This window comes from Rana temporaria, chromosome 8, assembly GCF_905171775.1.
Source record: "Rana temporaria chromosome 8, aRanTem1.1, whole genome shotgun sequence".
In the NCBI taxonomy this organism is placed as follows: domain Eukaryota; kingdom Metazoa; phylum Chordata; class Amphibia; order Anura; family Ranidae; genus Rana; species Rana temporaria.
In genome coordinates, this window is record NC_053496.1 from 177289115 (window position 1) to 177309561 (window position 20447).

Below are 20447 nucleotides of genomic sequence, written 5' to 3' on the forward strand. Positions count from 1 at the left end.
ACATGAATTTCAGTTAAAAGTAGCGTGTATATTGCTGAAGCCGGCCAGCTTTCACTATCCGCCCTCCCTCGGATAGCAGCGAGGTAAACTGTGGTGACGTCAGCACGCCGCTCCTCCCTATAGAATTCCGCTTGTTCAATAACACTGCCATCTCATTGCCATCCGTTTTTTACCTATGTCCAAGTATAGGAATTCATAGTTTGCATTAACAACTGCCATCATAACAATGCTGAAGAACCCTTTGTAGTTGTAATAAAAAGAGCCAGAGTTGTCAGCCGGAGAAATCCTAACAAGTTCCCATTTATTGCGTCGCCATAGTTTGTCAAGTTCCACATCTCTTGGAAGTCATCTCTTTGGCCACCTCCAACCATTCTTCTGGGTTTTGTGGAAACTGTAAAAAAAGGAATCAGGTAGGATACATGAATCTGTGTTCTACAGACACCAATTTGCACCAAGCTAAATATTTTACACATGGAAATTTGGTAATGGTAATAAGCAGCGGTAAATAACAATTATAAATTGATCATAGAAAACAATGACATTTTTTTTTTAAGGTCAAATATTCACATTACCTTCATATATTCACTCTGTAGAGCAGTAATCAGTGCCTTGTACGTCTCAGGGATGATCTTGCCAAGGGCCCGTGGGGAAATTCCTGTAGTAAATGTTAGGTCCTGCAGGCTTTGCTCTGTCACCACATAACACAAGGTGGCTATCAGCTTTTGCTCTGCACTAATAGCCCCATGCAAGGCTGTGTCCTGTTTTTGTATCCATGGAGTGACAGCGGACAAGAGTTGTTCTCCTGAATTTCACGGATGAGCTGTATGCAAGACTACTTGGGACGGTTGAGGAGCCATTCTTTACACCACACTCTTCGACTGTTTTTTTTTTTATTGGTTAATAACATTTTGGATAGCCATAAAACCAAGGATATCTACTGGAAAGCTGGAATCCTCCATATTTATAAAAAAAAAAAAACATACCAACCACAGGTTAAAGCTCGTCTCTCTGCTGCTCCCCCTGCCATCCACGCTGAGGGAACCAGGAAGTGAAGCGCTGCGGCTTCACTGCCTGGTTCCCTACGGCGCATGTGCGAGTCGCGCTGCGCCCGCCGATTGGCTCACACGCTGTGTGCTGGGAGCCGAGTGTTCCCAGCACACAACGGGCGACAGACGGGAAGTCAGAAAAACCCGTCTTTTGCCCGTAGCGTGTGGCCGGAAGTGGGTGCAAATACCTGTCTTTAGACAGGTATCTGCACCCCCCTCCCCCCTGAAAGGTGTTAAATGTGACACCGGAGGGGGGGAGGGTTCCGATCAGCGGGACTCCACTTTAGGGTGGAGAAACGCTTTAAGAATAAATAGTGGTGTTAAGTATGCAATAACATAAACAATCTAAATATATATTACACACCCAGTGAATAACAGTGTATATAAATGTAGAGGATGCAAAGCAGGAAAAAGCACATAGGATGTGTAACAGAATGACCCATGACACCCAGACTTTTGAAGGATGAGGGGTACTCCTGTGCCAGCGTCACTAATAACTATTGGGTCTAGGGTCATCCTGTGCCCCTTTTGGGCATAGGGTGACTGAGAAATATTAATTATAAATTACATGAGATGTGACTGATAACTGATAATTCATATTGCAGGATATCTTGAGATATTACAAGTGGTTATTCTGACCCCACCAGGTCAGTGGAGTGTTTTCATTCAATGTGAGGACACATGCTTTTGAGATGTTAATTGGGGCTGCTCCTAGACATTCCATTGTGAGTTGCTAACTAAGTCGGAACGGTCAGATGTCTCCTTTCAGGGGTAGGGAATTAGCATGTCAATTATGTTTAGTAAAGGAATGCGACTTGTCAAGCTGTAGTAATTACCTCCTCTAATTGCGGAGACGGGACGTCTGGGGGATGACTAATGATTAGCTCAACTGGATGTCATTATCTAAAAGAATATGATTGAAGCCCCATTGTGTGATGTGTGGGTGGAGAGTTCCTTTGTACCTTTGATTACTGTAACATGTTGTACTGTATATAAGAAAGCTAATATACCATTAAAAGTGTTTATACATTTTGAAACCAGAGACCAGAGCTTGTGTTGTCTCCGTTATTCTGGGAAATTGGATGGATCGATGCCTGTCGGATTGTGGAGTGTCGGATAAGCTGACGTGGGCGATGGAATGGGAGTATTGTAAACGGTGGTGACCGTTACAGGATGTGACATGCAATATTGGGAAATAAATCTGTGATAAGATATTCAGTTGATTGAATGATCTGACACCACACCACACGATCAACCACCACCGTGTCTCTACTCCCCAGTTAGATGTAAACTCACCAACACTAATTGCCTCACATTTTCATGTTCGGCAAATAAAGCATTGTACCCCTCAGGGTCAAGGATATCTCATCAATCGTTCCAGGCATGTAGAGACCAAAAGGTATTCGTATGATGTAAAGGCAGACATGGGATGAACACAGTATCTCACCCAAGTAACATGCCAGTGCATATGGAGAGTCACTTCCGGTGATGCATAAACACCACTTCCGGTTGTCGTACAGCCACACTCACGCATTTGGTCATTGCGACTTTGTCCTGGGAATCCTCCATTTTGCCTGTTAAATGCCAAAAAACGGTGCAGGACGATCGAATAAACGTGACTGGACATTCCAAATAGTTCTCAACAAAGACGCTCAAGGGGGGTGACACACATTACCTAATTTCCCCTCACCCGCTACAGCGTGGTTACACATACAGGAAGCTTTTGGAAGATCGTACGAGAAAATTTGTATTGTTAGTGAACTCTCCCATTTGTGATATACTGAAAATTAGACTTGCAACAAAAAAAACTGTATGTTCTGTCATACGATTTTCGCATTGCGTGTACGGGCCAAATGTCAGTATCACGCCTTCAGTGCTAACTGGCTAATGACTCTTAAACCAGATCTGTTAATGGTGGTCATAAAACGGTCTTAATCTGTGAATCTGGTTTTTGAACCTCAAATTCATAGCACCAGTTTTCACTGATGTATAAGAAAATAACAACCAAACATGCCTACGTTACAAGATGCAGAACGTGGATGGGACACATATCTACTAAGGAGAAAATGTAGAAGGTCTATATCATATTTGGTGTCTATTAAATCTTGATTTAACTGCAGTAGATCTTATCACCATCAAAACTATTAAGTAATGCTAAGGTTATTTATGAGAGCCAGTGACTCTAAAACCAGATTGGATTTTCTCTGCATGGACGGAGACCCAATTTTACATGTGTTTTTTTTTTTTTTTTTTACAGTTGTGAATTATCTGTGTTGTCATCTTTTCTGTAAATGTTTTCCCACACCATTAACTTTTTTTTTCCCATTAAAATAACATTTAACAATTGTTAAGCTGAGTTTCTAAATGCTGTAACGCAGAAACTGCCTATTTGATGGCTACTGCATTTTAAAACTCTATAACATTACTGTCTGAAATACAGTTACAGATAATAATTACCCACTTTAGGGTCGCCCCATAACAGTTTTTTGGCTACAGGGCGGCACCTTACGCAGCCGCCAATTGTTAGGCAGAGTAAGAGAACGGCGATCTGCCTATGTAAACAAGTCAGACCGATGTTCTGTTAGGCGGGAAGGCATGGATCTTCTGTTTCTGCAAAGCAGGAACATGAACCCATGCCTTTCCCTAGTAAAAGCACCTCCCATATTTATTTATTTATTAAAATGCTTGTAAAACAACAGCGCAGTCTTACACACGTGCCTCGATGCGCTGGCGGGATAAAAACAGAACAGAAAAGGGGCAGAAACTACATCGATCAAACAAGTAACAATAAAACAATAACAATCAGCAAACAAGAAGATATATAAAACATACAAAGTTAAAAATATGAAATTTAGAGCTATTACAATGTTTAAAGGGAAGGTTCACCCTAATGTACAACATAAGCTTAAACACACAGGCTCAGGTCGTTTTTGCACAATTCGTTTTTTACAATTTTTAAAAAACGATTGCATACCTTAGTTCTGACTATGTCAGTTGCCACTTCCTGGTTGGGATCCTGCGGGAGTGGGCGTGTTCCTTCGTCGCCACATTGTTTGCTGGGATTACTCTGCAGGGTCTCGTGACACTGCAGAGGATAAGAATCTTTTTACTGCAGCTAGGGAAATCTCGTGTGATTTTGCATGTCACATGACTCTGCAGCAGGTCATGTGCCGAGGGCGGATCAAATTCCACCATTACAAGTGTCCGTATCCCGGAAGAAGACCCTGTCGGCTTCACAGTGCCCACAGGTAAGATGGAAACATCCATCGCCAGAAAATATAAAATATTTTTTTTAGAATTACAGCGCTTATGCCGGCTCAAGGAGTGGGACACCCCGGGAGTGCGGGAGTACAGGTAAGCCCTGAGGATTACTGGAAAAAAAAAAAAGATATCCCACAGAACCCCCGCTTTAATATTTAAGTCACCCCGAAAGCCTGGATATATAGCCATGTTTTTAACAATCTCCTAAACTTTAGGAGATCATTCTCAAGTCTTATGTGAAAGGGCAAGGAGTTCCAGAACTGAGCTCCTTGAATTTCCAGGGTCCTCCCACCGCATTTGTTTTTGGCAAATTTGGGGATGTTCAACAAAGCCAAATTCTCAGACCGCAGCGATCTGGTAGGCACATGTCTGATGAATTTTTCTCTGAGATAGCCCGGACCAAAACCATGGATGGCCTTATGCACAAGACACCCCGTCTTGAACTGAGCCCGTTGTGCCACGGGCAGCCAGTGCAAGGCCTGTAGGGATGGAGTGATGTGGTCGTACCGGCCCACACCCGTGAGTAGCCTAGCAGCGGCATTCTGAACAAGCTGAAGCTTGTGCAAGATGTTCTTAGACACACCCATGTACAGGGTATTGCAGTAATCGAGTCGACTACCAACCATTGCATTGGCCATAGAAATTTATCAGAGTCCTCGATAAACCGAAGCGTAGATAGCATACAAAAACACTGGTTAGGCACACATTTAAACCTTTGATCGCCCCCTGATGTTATATTAGCACATTTAGCATTTTTATTCCATATTGGCCTAAACTTATGAAGAAATATGATTTAATTTTTTTTTTATATGATGTGTTTTATAGCAGAAAGTAAAACATTGCAGGTTTTTTTTCAAAATTGTTGGCTTTTTTTATAGCTCAAAAAAAAAAAAAGCTGGTGTTTTTACTAGGGGAAGGCATAAATCCATGTCTCTGCATTGCAGAAACACAGGATCCATGACTTCCTTACTAACAGAAAGGCGATCTGCCTTGTTTACATAGGCAGACCGCCATTCTCCTCTGTACTGAATGATCCATGGGTGCAAGTGGACATCGAGTCACACTCCGATCAGTTTCCGTTGTGTATATCAGCGCTACCCGGAGGAGCCGGATCACATACAGTATATATACGTGATCTGACGCGTAAGATAAATAAGATATACAGTACAGTATTTACAGTGAAACAAAATCCATCTAAAGACCAGAACACATCAAACATAAAAATACAAGTCAACCAAGAATCCCAGTGATAGAATACCTGACTAATAAATAATATCATAATAATATAAAATAATATAAGAAACTAAAAGCCTGACTACAACTATATAAAATATATATACAAAATGGTATCTCATATGTGTTGGAGACCATGTTGGACAGACTGAATCTGTCGCTGGTCCTGGGTGGATGGTTATGTGGGCAGACCTGAAGGATTCTGGTAGGAATGTGGCCGATGGAGAGTGGTCATAAATCCTCTTGGGCTTTGGGCGTCTGCCTTTTTGGTACGGCCTTAACCACCAATGACAGCTAAAGCACAAGCCTTAATTGTCAGGAGGCCGTTATTTAAGATGTCCTCCCATGCATGAGCTGCCTGCAGGCCCCCTGTGGCGCACGCTTTGTGATCACCGATCACAGATCCTGGCCCCTTACCACGTGATCAGCTGTCAGCCAATGACAGCTGATCATGTGATGTAAACAGAAGATCGGTAACCATTTTTTTCCCCTTCCCCTTTTTCCCACTGTCTCCACAAGGGGGAAAAAAAGCTGATCACGTCTTCTGTCAGAGGGTCATCAGTCCCTCACACAGACAGCCACGGCTGCCTCATCTGTGACCACCAGTAACACCTGCCAGTGCCACCTATCAGTACCCACCAGTGCCATCTACCACTAACCACAGTGCCATTTACCTTTGCCCAACAGTGCCATCAATGCCCACCAGTGCTGCCAATCAATGCTCAGTGTCTCATCATCAGTGCCACCGATCAGTGCCACCCGTCAGTGATAATCAGTGCCGCCCATTAGTGCCAACCATCAGTGCCACCTTTAAGTGCCCATCAGTGTGGCCTATCAGTGCAGCCCATCAGTGCACACCAATGAAGGTGAAAAAATTACCTGTTTTCAAAATGTTATAACAAAAAACCCAGGAGTGATTACATAGCACCAAAAAAAGAAGGCTCTATTTGTGTGAAAAAAAATTATATAGGTAAGGCAAAGCAAAACACGGAGGCAAAGTATACTAGCAGAGGAGGGAATAAATACCCTCCCAGCACCCAGCATCAGGTGGAGACTGATAACTAGAAACTGCTGGATGCCAAGAGAAAGCCACTTGTGTATGCTGGAACTACAACATTCCACCCAGGGAACCACAGTGCCATCAGCAGGAGAACCAGGTCCTGGCACACTGAGGCAATGAAGAAAGCTAGAGGACCGATTTTGTATACTGTAACTTCTCAGCAGCCAGCATCGGGTGGAGGATAATTACTGGGATCTGATGGCTACTGAGTGTCACCTGGTAGTAGACACCAAAACTATACCCTTCAGCTCTGGGAACTACAGTACTACCAAAAGGTGAATTCTGGTCCTGACAACATTCCAGTGCATTGGAGATCAGTGTTCACAATTTACCTTGCAATGAAAATCAGTGGGAAGAATGTCCCTTACATTAGTGGTTGGTTGGGAGAATGCCCTCCTTACATTGGTCGGCAGTGGAATAAATGCTTCCCTACATCGGTACCATGAGAAGAATGTCTTTTACATTGGTGGTGATCGAGGAGAAAATTGGTCAGTGGAAAAAATGTCTATTAAATTGTTCGTCAGTGGGAGGAATGTTCCTTACATTGGAAGGTTGCTCCTTACATGGTGGTCAATGGGAAGAATGCTCCTTACATTCGTGTTCAATAGGAAGAATGTCCCTTAAATTGGTGACCAAAGGGAAGGATGGCTAGGAAAAGGGGGTCAAGCATGTGCCTCGCCTCCTGAGGTTCACAGGGTCACATTGGTGGTCAATGACAAGAAAATTGGTCAGTGGAAATAATGTCTATTAAATTGCTGGTTAGTGGGAGGAATGTTCCTTACATTGGCGGTCAGTGGGAGGATTGTTCCTTAAATTGGTGGTTAGTGGGAAGAATGCCCTTACATTGGTGGCCACTGATCAGAATGTCCTTTACATTGGTGGTCAATAGGAAGAATGTCCTTTACATTTGTGATCAGTAAGAAGAATGTCCCTTAAATTTGTGGTTAGTGGGAAAAATGTCCCTTACATTGGTGGTCAAGATTGCTCCTTACATTCATGGTCAATGGGAACAATGTCCCTTACATTGGTGACCAATGGGGAGGATGGCTAGGGAAAGGGGGTCAAGCATGTGCCTCTCGTCCTGAGTTTCAAAGGATCGCATGCACTCAACATGGACCTTTCCTGGTAAAGCATTGTCCCTATGTTGATGGGTAAAAGGACCTTTTACCCAAAGCCCGTGTCTGGTGGTTGTAGGGGTCTCAGAGTGGGAGGCTTATTGGAATCTGGAAAATAAAGATGTCCATAGATGACCCAAGTATGTGAATTAATAAGAAGTATAAAAAATGTAAACAGTAAAGACACATACTTCCTCACAAGTCCTTTATTAAAATAAATAAAAAAACAAGAAATCTCAAACAAAGAATATCCATCGTTGACACACTAAAAAAAAAAAAAAATAATAAGAAAAGAAAAAGAAAAACGATAAAACAATACACAGAAAAATGATGACAAATATAATATAAGTACTTTATACAGTATGATATAAAGCACTAAAACTAAAATTTTATTTTTTAGCATTTTTATATAATAGTTGGTTTGTACTTGTGGATAAAAATAAGCAACAAAAAGGGATAAATAAATCCTTGATGCCGATTTTGATGTACAGAAGTACAATGTGGTCTGCAGTACTCACATTCTCCACAAGATGGAGATCTCACTTATAAGCGTGGAACGCAAAGAAGGAAGTGATGTAACGTGGAAACAGGAAGTGATGTAGGGTTAAGACAGGAAGTGCAAGAAGAAAGGTCATTTGGTAGGAAATAACGAAGAAGCAATACTGGGTCTTGAGGCAGATAAGGTAAAATCATAATATTTTGATTTATCCAATTGTCCATTAAGAGTCTCCGGTTTATAGACTGCATACATCCTAAATATAGAACCATTTATCCAACTGTCCATCCAGAGCCTCTGGTTTATAGACAGGAGACATCCTAAATATAGAACCATTTACCCAACTGTCCATCCAAAGCCTCTGGTTTATAGACCAGATACATCCTAAATATAGAACCGTTTATCCAACTGTCCATCCAGAGCCTCTGGTTTATAGACCGGATACATCCTAAATATAGAACCGTTTATCCAACTGTCCATCCATATACGGAGCAACAAGATCAAAAAGTTCCTCTTATCTTCAAAGTTGTCCCTCTCTTTGGACCACCATAAAAACGATACTAATTTACCTATCCAAAATCTTATACTACACTAAACCTTTAATTAGCCCCATACTAAAATGTGTCCCTCTGTTTTAGCTCAGGAGAGGCACTAAGTTCTAAACACGGCAGCAGAAGGAATGAACATTGCTACAGTACATAACAGAACAGAAGGGATAAAGCTCCTGAATTTTGAGATTTGACGGAAGGGATGCAGAAATTCTGTACCTCACAGTTCGTTGATGGAGGATTGTTGGGTCTCTTTGGCCCCTCACCAAAACCTGACTGGTTGTCCCAAAATGCCACCCAGACCTATTTTGGTGGGGTGTCACCATTAGGCCTGTTTCCCCTCAAATCCGGTTCTCTTTTGCACTCATCACCTGGGCAGAAAGTGAGGAAAGAACTACCTATGTTATCATGATACAGACAGAAGAAATCCTCATTATAGTTAATTAATTCTCTTTAGCCAATCCAAAGCTAAAATAAAATATTTTGGTTAGTGTTGCACTTTAAGCCCTGGTTCACACTGGGTATGATTTGGAACGATTTGAGATGCGATTTGACATGTCAAATCGCATCTCAAATCGGCGGCAATTGTCGGCAATGGCACAGTCCTAATCAGTGCGACGCTGCATCTGCGATTTCAAAAAGTAGTTCCTGTACTACTTTTTGCGATTTCGGGCCGCGATTTACATTAAATTGCCGTAATCGCGGCAAATCGCGGCAAAATCGCGGCCGCGAATTCGCGGTAAAATCGCGCATTTTACCGCGATTTTGAATTCGCAGCAGTGTGAACCTAGGCTCAAGGGAATCTCTGGTTTGCTTTCAGTGAAATTAATGAGACTTGTACTATAGATAAGAATTTGTACAATGTGTCAGGACTATGGAGGAACATAGTCTCAACTAGGCCAGTGATGTCACTGGTTGTTAAAGCGGATGTGCCACTAAAAAAATATATTAAAAGCCAGCAGCTACAAATACTGCAGCTGCTGACTTTTAATATAAGGACACTTACCTGTCCTGGAGTCCAGCGCCGATCGCAGCAGATGACGAGCCGATCGCTCGTCACCCTGCTGCTCCCCCCTCCATCCTCGGTGAGGGAACCAGGAAGTGAAGCGCTCCGGCTTCACTGCCCGGTTCCCTACGGCGCATGCGCGAGTCGCGCTGCGCCCGCCGATTGGCTCCCGCTGTGTGCTGGGAGCCGAGTGTTCCCAGCATACAACGGGGGACGGACGGGAAGGAAGGAAAAAACCCGTCCTTTGCCTGTATCGTAGGGCCGGAAGTGGGTGCAGATACCTGTCTGTAGACAGGTATCTGCACCCCCCTCCCCCCTGAAAGGTGTCAAATGTGACACCGGAGGGGGGGAGGGTTCCGATCAGCGGGACTCCACTTTAGAGTGGAGATCCGCTTTAAGGACCCCGGAGGTGCCTGCACCCCCCCCAGTGTCCTTAACAACCATTCACAGCATTAAGCTGTCATGTATCATTTTAGAAGTATTTCCACTATTATAAATAATGTTCAATTCCTGCCGAACAGGTACATTTTTGGGCATTCGTCAAAATACTTGAGCCGCTCATGTTCAGTCCAAACTTGTGTTCAGATCGAAACCTTAAGCTCATCCCTACTGCAGATATTATTAATCCCAGTACAGTCCATATAATTCTCAGCAGTGGCGGCTGGTGCTCAAAATTTTTGGGGGGCACAAACAAACTTACTGTGCCCATCAAATGCAGCCACTGTGCCATCAATTGTCGCCACTGTGCCATGCCATCAATTGTCGCCACTGTGCCATCAATTGTCACCACTGTGCCATGCCATTAAATGCAGCCACTGTGCCATGCCATCAAACGCAGCAACTGTGCCATCATTTATCGCCACTGTGCCCATCAATTGTCACCACTGTGCCATGCCATCAAACGCAGCCACTGTGCCATCAATTGTCACCACTGTGCCATCAATTGTCGCCACTGTGCCATCAATTGTCGCCACTGTGCCCATCAATTGTCGCCACTGTGCCATGCCAAAAGCAGCCACTGTGCCATCAAACGCAGCCACTGTGCCATGCCATCAAACGCAGCCACTGTGCCATCAATTGTCGCCACTGTGCCCATTGTCACCACTGTGCCATGCCATCAAACGCAGCCACTGTGCCATCAATTGTCGCCACTGTGCCCATCAATTGTCGCCACTGTGCAATGTCAAACTCAGCCACTGTGCCATCAAACGCAGCCACTGTGCCATGCCATAAATTGTCGCCACTGTGCCCATCAATTGTCGCCACTGTTCCCTGTAAAATGCTGCCACCATGCCCTGTAAAATTCCCCCTACCCCCCTGCCCGGCACTTACCTTTCTGGGGTCAGCCATCCTGCTTCCACTGTCCCTTGATGTCTTCTCCTGCCCTCGATGACGCTTCAGCCAATAAGGTTACCGGTAACCAGAACCGGTGAACCCGATTGGCTGAAACGCCTGTCAGTGTTAGCCAGGGAACGCACCCCCGTGCATCCCCTGGATAACTATTTGGAAGCCGATTACAGCTCAGAGCCGCCGGCTCTGATAGGCACTTCCAAAGCCAACCAGCTGCCATTATTCAGATGGCCGGCGCTCACCAGGGGGCCAGCCATCTGAATAGTGGGCAGCAGCGACAATACATAGATTCATGCAATGCATGAATCTATGTATTGTATTCAGTGGCGGTGCAGGAGAGATCGGGGGCTGCGCTCTCAATGCACTGATTTTCAGTTTATTATCCGTCTACAGAGAGGAGAGACCTGTATAGATCAGGAGGAGGATTCTGGGAGGTCACATGACATCACTCGTATCTCTATTAATAAAGCACAGACCCGGCCAGAGAAGTTAGGAGGATTCTGGAATGTCTGTAGTGATGTTATTATCTCTCTTTACACAGGATTATAAAGTAGTGAAAAAAACATCTGGAGATCCATGAACACCCAGCAGCCGTGTTCACAGGACATCCCCCATCACAGTGTCTCCACCTCACTGCCGGACAACAGAGGTAACCAGTGGCAAGAAGATTCTGGAAATTGCCAACAAGATCATTGATCTGCTGACAGGAGAGGTGAGTGGTGCCGGGAATTCTGGGACATTATCCAGTAACAGACAAGGGATGTGTCTGGATGGTGACTGTATCATTGTGTGTGTCAGGTTCCTATAAGGTGTCAGGATGTCACTGTCTATTTCTCCATGGAGGAGTGGGAGTATTTAGAAGGACACAAGGATCTCTACAAGGACGTCATGATGGAGGATCAGCCGCCTCTCACATCACCGGGTAAGAGGAGACTTTATTCTAAAGGAGAGAGCAGTACGGAGGATCCACCTAGATCCCCCATCATCTGATAAACACATAGAAACAATGTATTCAGTCAGTGTGTGTGTTTCCTACAGATGGATCCAGTAATGGGAACCCACCAGAGAGATGTCCTCATCCTCTTTATTCCCAGGGTTCAACCCAAGAAGATCACACCATCCCCCATCATGATCAGGTAGGTGGGAATGACCAAGTAGACCTAAAAATGTGTTCTACGCTATGAAAGGACATTCTTCTACATAATCTCTTGTTATTTTTTTACAAATCTCTACTCCATCTTCTTTGGGATTTAGAGGGAAGAGATGAAATACATTAAAGTTGAAATAGAAGAGGAAGAAAAGATGATCGTTGGTGGAGAACAGCAGTCTATGGAGAACGTCTATCCTCCGTATTCCCAGGACTTCACAAAGGAAGAACCCAGCATCTCTCAGGTAAAGAGGATTCGGCAATAAAACTTAAACTATGAGATAACATTCTTATATATCAGACCTGGGCAAACTACGGCCCGCGGGCCGTATACGGCCCGGCGGACCTTTTAATCAGGCCCACCCCCGCCACCGAAACCGCCGCCGCTGCCACGTTAATCACCGCGGCGGGGAACATTAGACAGCGTTCATTTGAACAGCTGTTTTCCCCGCCGCGCATAGACACTCCCCCTTGGACGGATCTGTCCAATCGCGAGCAAGGGGGAGTCACATAGACACTCCCCCTTGCTCGCGATTGGACAGATCCGTCCAAGGGGGAGTGTCTATGGCATAGACACTCCCCCTTGGACGGATCTGTCCAATCGCGAGCAAGGGGGAGTCACATAGACACTCCCCCTTGCTCGCGATTGGACAGATCCGTCCAAGGGGGAGTGTCTATGCGCGGCGGGGAAAACAGCTGTTCAAACGAACGCTGTCTAATGTTCCCCGCCGCGGTGATAACAGTAGGCAGGGCCAGGAGGGGTCACACGCAGCCACTTGTGCCAACACACGCAGCCACTTGTGCCAACACACGCAGCCACTTGTGCCAACACACGCAGCCACTTGTGCCACCATAAATTGTCGCCACTGTGCCAATCACACGCAGCCACTGTTCCCAAACACAGCCACTGTGCCAATCACACGCAGCCACTGTGCCAATCACATGCAGCCACTGTTCCCAAACACAGCCACTGTGCCAATCACACGCAGCCCCTGTGCCAATCACACGCAGCCACTCTTCCCAAACACAGCCACTGTGCCAATCACACGCAGCCACTGTGCCAATCACACGCAGCCACTGTGCCAATCACACGCAGCCACTGTGCCAATCACACGCAGCCACTGTGCCAATCAAACGCAGCCACTGTGCCCATCACACGCAGCCACTGTGCCAATCACACGCAGCCACTGTGCCAATCACACGCAGCCACTGTTCCCATCAAACGCAGCCACTGTGCCAATCACACGCAGCCACTGTGCAATCAATTGTTGCCACTGTTCCCAAACACAGCCACTGTGCCAATCACATGCAGCCACTGTGCCAATCACACGCAGCCACTGTGCCAATCACACGCAGCCACTGTGCCAATCACACGCAGCCACTGTGCCAATCACATGCAGCCACTGTGCCCATCACATGCAGCCACTGTGCCCATCACACGCAGCCACTGTGCCAATAACACGCAGCCACTCTGCCCATCAAACGCAGCCACTGTGCCAATCACACGCAGCCACTGTGCCCATCAAACGCAGCCACTGTGCCATCACATGCAGCCACTGTGCCAACACACGCAGCCACTGTGCCAACACACGCAGTCACTGTGCCATCAATTGTTGCCACTGTGCCCATCACACGCAGCCACTGTGCCATCAATTGTCGCCACTGTGCCCATCAAACGCAACCACTGTGCCATCACACGCAGCCACTGTGCCATCACATGCAGCCACTGTTTAATCAATTGTTATTGATTAAACAGTGGCTGCCTGTCCCCAGCCTCTGTCCCCCTCCTGTGTCATGTCCCCAGCGTCTGTCCCCCTCCTGTGTCATGTCCCCAGCCTCTGTCCCCCTCCTGTGTCATGTCCCCAGCGTCTGTCCCCCTCCTGTGTCATGTCCCCAGCGTCTGTCCCCCTCCTGTTTCATGTCCCCAGCGTCTGTCCCCCTCCTGTGTCATGTCCCCAGCCTCTGTCCCCCTCTTGTGTCATGTCCCCAGCGTCTGTCCCCCTCCTGTTTCATGTCCCCAGCCTCTGTCCCCCTCCTGTGTCATGTCCCCAGCGTCTGTCCCCCTCCTGTGTCATGTCCCCAGCCTCTGTCCCCCTCTTGTGTCATGTCCCCAGCCTCTGTCCCCCTCTTGTGTCATGTCCCCAGCGTCTGTCCCCCTCCTGTTTCATGTCCCCAGCGTCTGTCCCCCTCCTGTGTCATGTCCCCAGCCTCTGTCCCCCTCCTGTGTCATGTCCCCAGCGTCTGTCCCCCTCCTGTTTCATGTCCCCAGCCTCTGTCCCCCTCTTGTGTCATGTCCCCAGCCTCTGTCCCCCTCCTGTGTCATGTCCCCAGCCTCTGTCCCCCTCCTGTGCCATGTCCCCAGCCTCTGTCCCCCTCCTGTGTCATGTCCCCAGCCTCTGTCCCCCTCCTGTGTCATGTCCCCAGCCTCTGTCCCCCTCCTGTGTCATGTCCCCAGCCTCTGTCCCCCTCCTGTGTCATGTCCCCAGCCTCTGTCCCCCTCCTGTGTCATGTCCCCAGCCTCTGTCCCCCTCCTGTGTCATGTCCCCAGCCTCTGTCCCCCTCCTGTGCCATGTCCCCAGCCTCTGTCCCCCTCCTGTGTCATGTCCCCAGCCTCTGTCCCCCTATTGTGTCATGTCCCCAGCCTCTGTCCCCCTCTTGTGTCATGTCCCCAGCCTCTGTCCCCCTCCTGTGTCATGTCCCCAGCCTCTGTCCCCCTCCTGTGTCATGTCCCCAGCCTCTGTCTCCCTCCTGTGTCATGTCCCCAGCCTCTGTCCCCCTCTTGTGTCATGTCCCCAGCCTCTGTCCCCCTCTTGTGTCATGTCCCCAGCCTCTGTCCCCCTCTTGTGTCATGTCCCCAGCCTCTGTCCCCCTCTTGTGTCATGTCCCCAGCCTCTGTCCCCCTCCTGTGCCATGTCCCCAGCCTCTGTCCCCCTCCTGTGCCATGTCCCCAGCCTCTGTCCCCCTCCTGTGTCATGTCCCCAGCCTCTGTCCCCCTCCTGTGTCATGTCCCCAGCCTCTGTCCCCCTCCTGTGTCATGTCCCCAGCGTCTGTCCCCCTCCTGTGCCATGTCCCCAGCCTCTGTCCCCCTCCTGTGTCATGTCCCCAGCCTCTGTCCCCCTCCTGTGCCATGTCCCCAGCCTCTGTCCCCCTCCTGTGCCATGTCCCCAGCCTCTGTCCCCCTCCTGTGTCATGTCCCCAGCCTCTGTTCCCCTCTTGTGTCATGTCCCCAGCCTCTGTCCCCCTCCTGTGTCATGTCCCCAGCCTCTGTCCCCCTCCTGTGTCATGTCCCCAGCCTCTGTCCCACTCCTGTGTCATGTCCCCAGCCTCTGTCCCCCTCCTGTGTCATGTCCCCAGCCTCTGTCCCCCTCCTGTGTCATGTCCCCAGCCTCTGTCCCCCTCCTGTGTCATGTCCCCAGCCTCTGTCCCCCTCCTGTGTCATGTCCCCAGCCTCTGTCCCCCTCCTGTGTCATGTCCCCAGCCTCTGTCCCCCTCCTGTGTCATGTCCCCAGCCTCTGTCCCCCTCCTGTGTCATGTCCCCAGCCTCTGTCCCCCTCCTGTGCCATGTCTATAACAAGTACTCGTACGAGTTTTCCAACAATGATATTTACTGCTTTTTATAAAGAAATAAAAATGATTTTATGCAGTATTGAGTTTAGCCTTTTGGCCCGGCCCTCCAAAATATTTTTAGTTTCTCATGTGGCCCCATCGAAAAAATAATTGCCCACCCCTGTTATATATATTTATTATTGACAGTTTTGTCAATCTTATCATTTTGGGGTTAAGGATGAAGAACTGAAAGACATCAAGGTTGAGGTAAAAGAGGAAGAAGAAGAGACAATGGTGAGTGAACATCAGCAGACTACGGAGGAGCAGGAGATAATTATAAAAAGTGAACAGGCGGAATCTTCACTTTATATCGACACAAGTAAGTAAAAATTACTAAATGCAGAAAAAGTTTACCATTTATTTTTCTTCTATGAGTATTAAGTATGTATTTAAATAATTAGAAGGAGGAGATACTGTACACCATATGAAAGGTCCATCTCCATTCCTCAATATAACGTCATGTTCCCAACAAATGAAGAGGAGATACTGTACACCATATGAAAGGTCCATCTCCATTCCTCAATATAACGTCATGTTCCCAACAAATGAGGAGAAGATACTGTACACCATATGAAAGGTCCATCTCCATTCCTCAATATAACGTCATGTTCCCAACAAATGAGGAGGAGATACTGTACACCATATGAAAGGTCCATCTCCATTCCTCAATATAACGTCATGTTCCCAACAAATGAGGAGGAGATACTGTACACCATATGAAAGGTCCATCTCCATTCCTCAATATAACGTCATGTTCCCAACAAATGAGGAGGAGATACTGTACACCATATGAAAAGTCCATCTCCATTCCTTAATGTAATTGTTTTCTAATTGAGGAGTTGAAGACACTGTACAGATGACCTCCTATATTATATCAACAGCCTCTTACAGTTACCTGTAGCATTGCATACACTTCATATTATGGGCCACCCTTTGGAGATGTCATGATGAGGTCCCTGTATCTAGTAATTTCTCTATCTCCATTGCATACCATATGAAAGTCTTCAGTAAATCCAGTGTTTCTTGTTCTCACTCTAAAGCCTTGTACACATGATCGGATTTCCATCAGACAAATCCGTGGAATTTTGTTCCAAGGGCATTGGCCGTGAACTTGTGCTGCATACAGACGGCAGAACTTTTTCAGCCAAAATACACAAAACTACATGGATTTCTGCTCTTTAGCGCCACCCTTTAGGCAACTTTTGCTAATATTTTCTTATGGTTAGCATTGGTTCAGAGAATGCATGTTTATACTTTTGAATTTATTTCCGACGAACTTGTGTACACGCGATCGACAAGACACGACAAGACACATTTGTTGTCGGAGATTTTTAAAGCATGATATAAAATATTTGTTGTCGGAAATTCCGACAACAATTGTCCGATAGAGCGTACAAACGGTTGGATTATCCGACAAAACCCTGTCATCACACATTTGTTATCGGAAAATCCGATCGCGTGTACGGGCCTTTACAATGACATTAAAGCAAACACCTACCTAGTGTGGTTTTTGTGCATTTTATCCTTTATCTGGTTTGTATTGATATTTTATGTTATGGTTGCACCCAGTTCCATGCCAGAGCTGTGAGATACTGTAGAGTGTTAGACCAACATACTGTATATGACTTCTGAATGAAAGCAATGAAGAATTCTAATAACATTTGACCATTGTTTTCCTACAGGTGGACACTACGTCTCGAAAAATATATCTTCAGAATATAAAACCACATCACAATGTTCTCCCGGAGTAAAACGCATTACACAAATAATACATCATAAAACCTATCAAATGGAGAGATCCTGGGATTTCTCTGATCCAGAGGAATCTTCTGATGATCCACATACTATTATTATTGAATCTCACAGTACAGATCCATCTAATCCTTTAAACCATAAGGGTAAGCTCTCCTTGTCACGTACAGTGTCTTGGAAATCTTCGAAAGAAACTGGAGAGCCTCCTATACAACAGAAAAGTTATAAGACTTACTCATGTCCGGAGTGTGGGAAATGTTTCCATCAGAAAAGCAACTTTATCAGTCATGAGAGAGTTCACACAGGAGAACGTCCTTTCTCATGTTCTGACTGCGGTAAATGTTTTAGTGACAAAGGAAACCTTCTTAAACACCAGAGAATTCACACCGGTGAGCGTCCCTTTTCATGTTCAGAGTGCGGGAAATGTTTTACTCAGAAGGGAGAACTTGTTAATCACCAGAGAATTCACACAGGGGAGCGTCCTTTCTCATGTTCAGATTGTGGGAAAGGTTTCATTCAGAAAGTAAGCCTTGTTAAACACCAGAGAACTCACACGGGTGAGCGTCCTTATTCGTGTTCAGAGTGCAGTAAAACGTTCACTCAGAAGGGAGACCTCGTTATTCACCAGAGAAGTCACACGGGGGAGCGGCCTCATTCGTGTTCAGAGTGCGGGAAATCTTTCACTCAGAAAAGACAACTTGTTATCCACCAGAGAATTCACAAGAATGAGCGTCCTTTCTCGTGTCCAGAGTGTGGGAAATGTTTCAGTCAGAAAGGAAACTTTCTTAATCACCAGAGAGCTCACACTGGAGAGCGTCCTTTCTCGTGTTCAGAGTGCGGGAAGTCGTTCCATGAAAAAGGAAATCTTCTTAAACACCAGAGAATTCACACTGGTAAACGTCCCTATTCATGTTCAGAGTGCGGGAAATCTTTTGTTCAGAAAGGAGAACTTAATAACCACCTGAGAATTCACACAGGAGAGCGTCCTTATTCATGCTCAGAATGTGGGAAAGGTTTCATTCAGAAAGAACACCTTCTTAAACACCAAAGAATTCATACGGGTGAGCGTCCCTACGCATGTTCAGAGTGTGGGAAACGTTTTATTCAGAAGGAAAGACTTACTCAACACCTGAGAATACACACGGGTGAGCATCCCTATTCATGTCCAGAGTGTGGGAAGTGTTTCAAAGACAAAGGAAACCTTCTTAAACACCAGAAAATTCACACGGGTGAACGTCCTTTTTCATGCTCAGAGTGTGGGAAAGCTTTCCCTCAGAGAGAAAAACTTCTTATACACCAGAGAAGTCACACAGGTGAGCGTCCCTTTCCGTGTTCAGTGTGCGAGAAAAGATTTATCCGGAAAGATAAACTTCTTAGACATCAAAGAATTCACACGGGTGAGCGTCCTTATTCGTGTTCAGTGTGCGGGAAAAGTTTCACCCAGAAAAGTGCCCTTGACCGACATCAGAAAATTCACGCAGACTAACAACCTTTTTTACGTTCAGATGGAGAAATGGAGATTGGGGCAAGAGTGACCACCAGAGAACGTGTGTGTCCTACCTTGTATTTAGAATGTTTCGGTTAAAGAACATCACTTATTGTATACAAGAATATTCAAAAAGCCTAATATTCTTTTTATGGTCAAATCGGTGTATTTAGGAACATTGCAAAAGTATAATGGTGTTCTTCGGGTGTGATGTGATGGATGTAGGTCTGCAGAAAGTATAGTAATACGGTCCTCTAAACCAGGGCTCGACAAATCCCGGTCGCCAGGTCGCCATGGCGACTAGAAATAGTGTCCTGGCGACTTGGCTTGGCTTTTTTGTAAGCTGGCGCCATCTGGTGGTGAGCCGTTGGTATTACAAGTTATTACCACCAGATATGAGCTGGCGCCATCTGGTGGTGGCCGTTGGTATTACAAGTTAAGCATTACAAGTTAAACAGCAATTCTCATGTAATTTTTCACTATTTTCACTGCCATCTTCTTCCCTCTAATTAGAACCCCCAAACATTATATATATGTTTTATCCTAACACTCTAGAGAATAAAATGGCAATCGTTGCAATACTTTCTGTCATGCCGTATTTGCGCAGCGGTCTTACAAGCGCACTTCTTTGGGAAAAAATTACACTTTTTTTAATTAAAAAATAAGACAACAGTAAAGTTATCCCCATTTTTTTTTAATATTATGAAAGATAATGTTACGCCGAGTAAATTCATACCCAACATGTCACGCTTCAAAATTGCGTCCGCTCGTGGAATGCCGACAAACTTTTACCCGTTAAAATCTTCATAGGCGACGTTTAAAAAAATCTACAGGTTGCATGTTTTGAGTTATAGAGGAGGTCTAGGGCTAGAATTATTGCTCTCGCTCTACCAATCGTGGCGATACCTCACATGTGTGGTTTGAACACCGTTTACATATGCGGGCGCTGCTCACGTATGTGTTCGCTTCTGCGCGCAAGCTCGTCGGGACGGGGTGCGCTTTCTGGCTCCTAATTTTTTTAGCTGGCTCCTAGATTCCAAGCAAATTTGTCAAACCCTGCTCTAAACATACAATGCTGCCTGGGTCCCACACTCCGAGACATCACCATAGTACTAAACTGTGCTAATACATGGGCAAATACGGCAATCCAATGGGCCAAACTTTATATTGGATATCTTGCTTTACTGAAGGAACAAGCTTTTCATTGGACCAACTAAAGAATAATTATTATTAAACTTTGTTTCTTTTACGCCAACTTAATGGGGGGTTATATTATTGTGTTTTAGTCTCGTAATTTGGTTTTCTAAAATAAAAAAGAAAGATCTACTCTTTACAATATTC

The 20447-nt window shown here is 45.8% G+C and overlaps 1 protein-coding gene and 1 long non-coding RNA gene across 2 annotated transcripts in view; both read left to right on the plus strand.

The window, feature by feature from the left end:
• LOC120910534 (zinc finger protein 585A-like) overlaps positions 1-20447 on the plus strand; it is a 55004-nt gene that overhangs the window by 9370 nt on the left and 25187 nt on the right. The window contains exons 4-7 of the mRNA XM_040322291.1: positions 12154-12251; positions 12370-12507; positions 16046-16187; positions 17551-19097. Coding sequence (XP_040178225.1) covers positions 12154-12251; positions 12370-12507; positions 16046-16187; positions 17551-19097 — 1925 coding nt within the window. The remainder of the gene's footprint in view (positions 1-12153; positions 12252-12369; positions 12508-16045; positions 16188-17550; positions 19098-20447) is intronic.
• Positions 8295-11953, plus strand: LOC120910222. Its single transcript, XR_005741424.1, has 3 exons — positions 8295-8398; positions 11657-11827; positions 11914-11953. It is a non-coding gene; the product is annotated as an uncharacterized LOC120910222 (long non-coding RNA).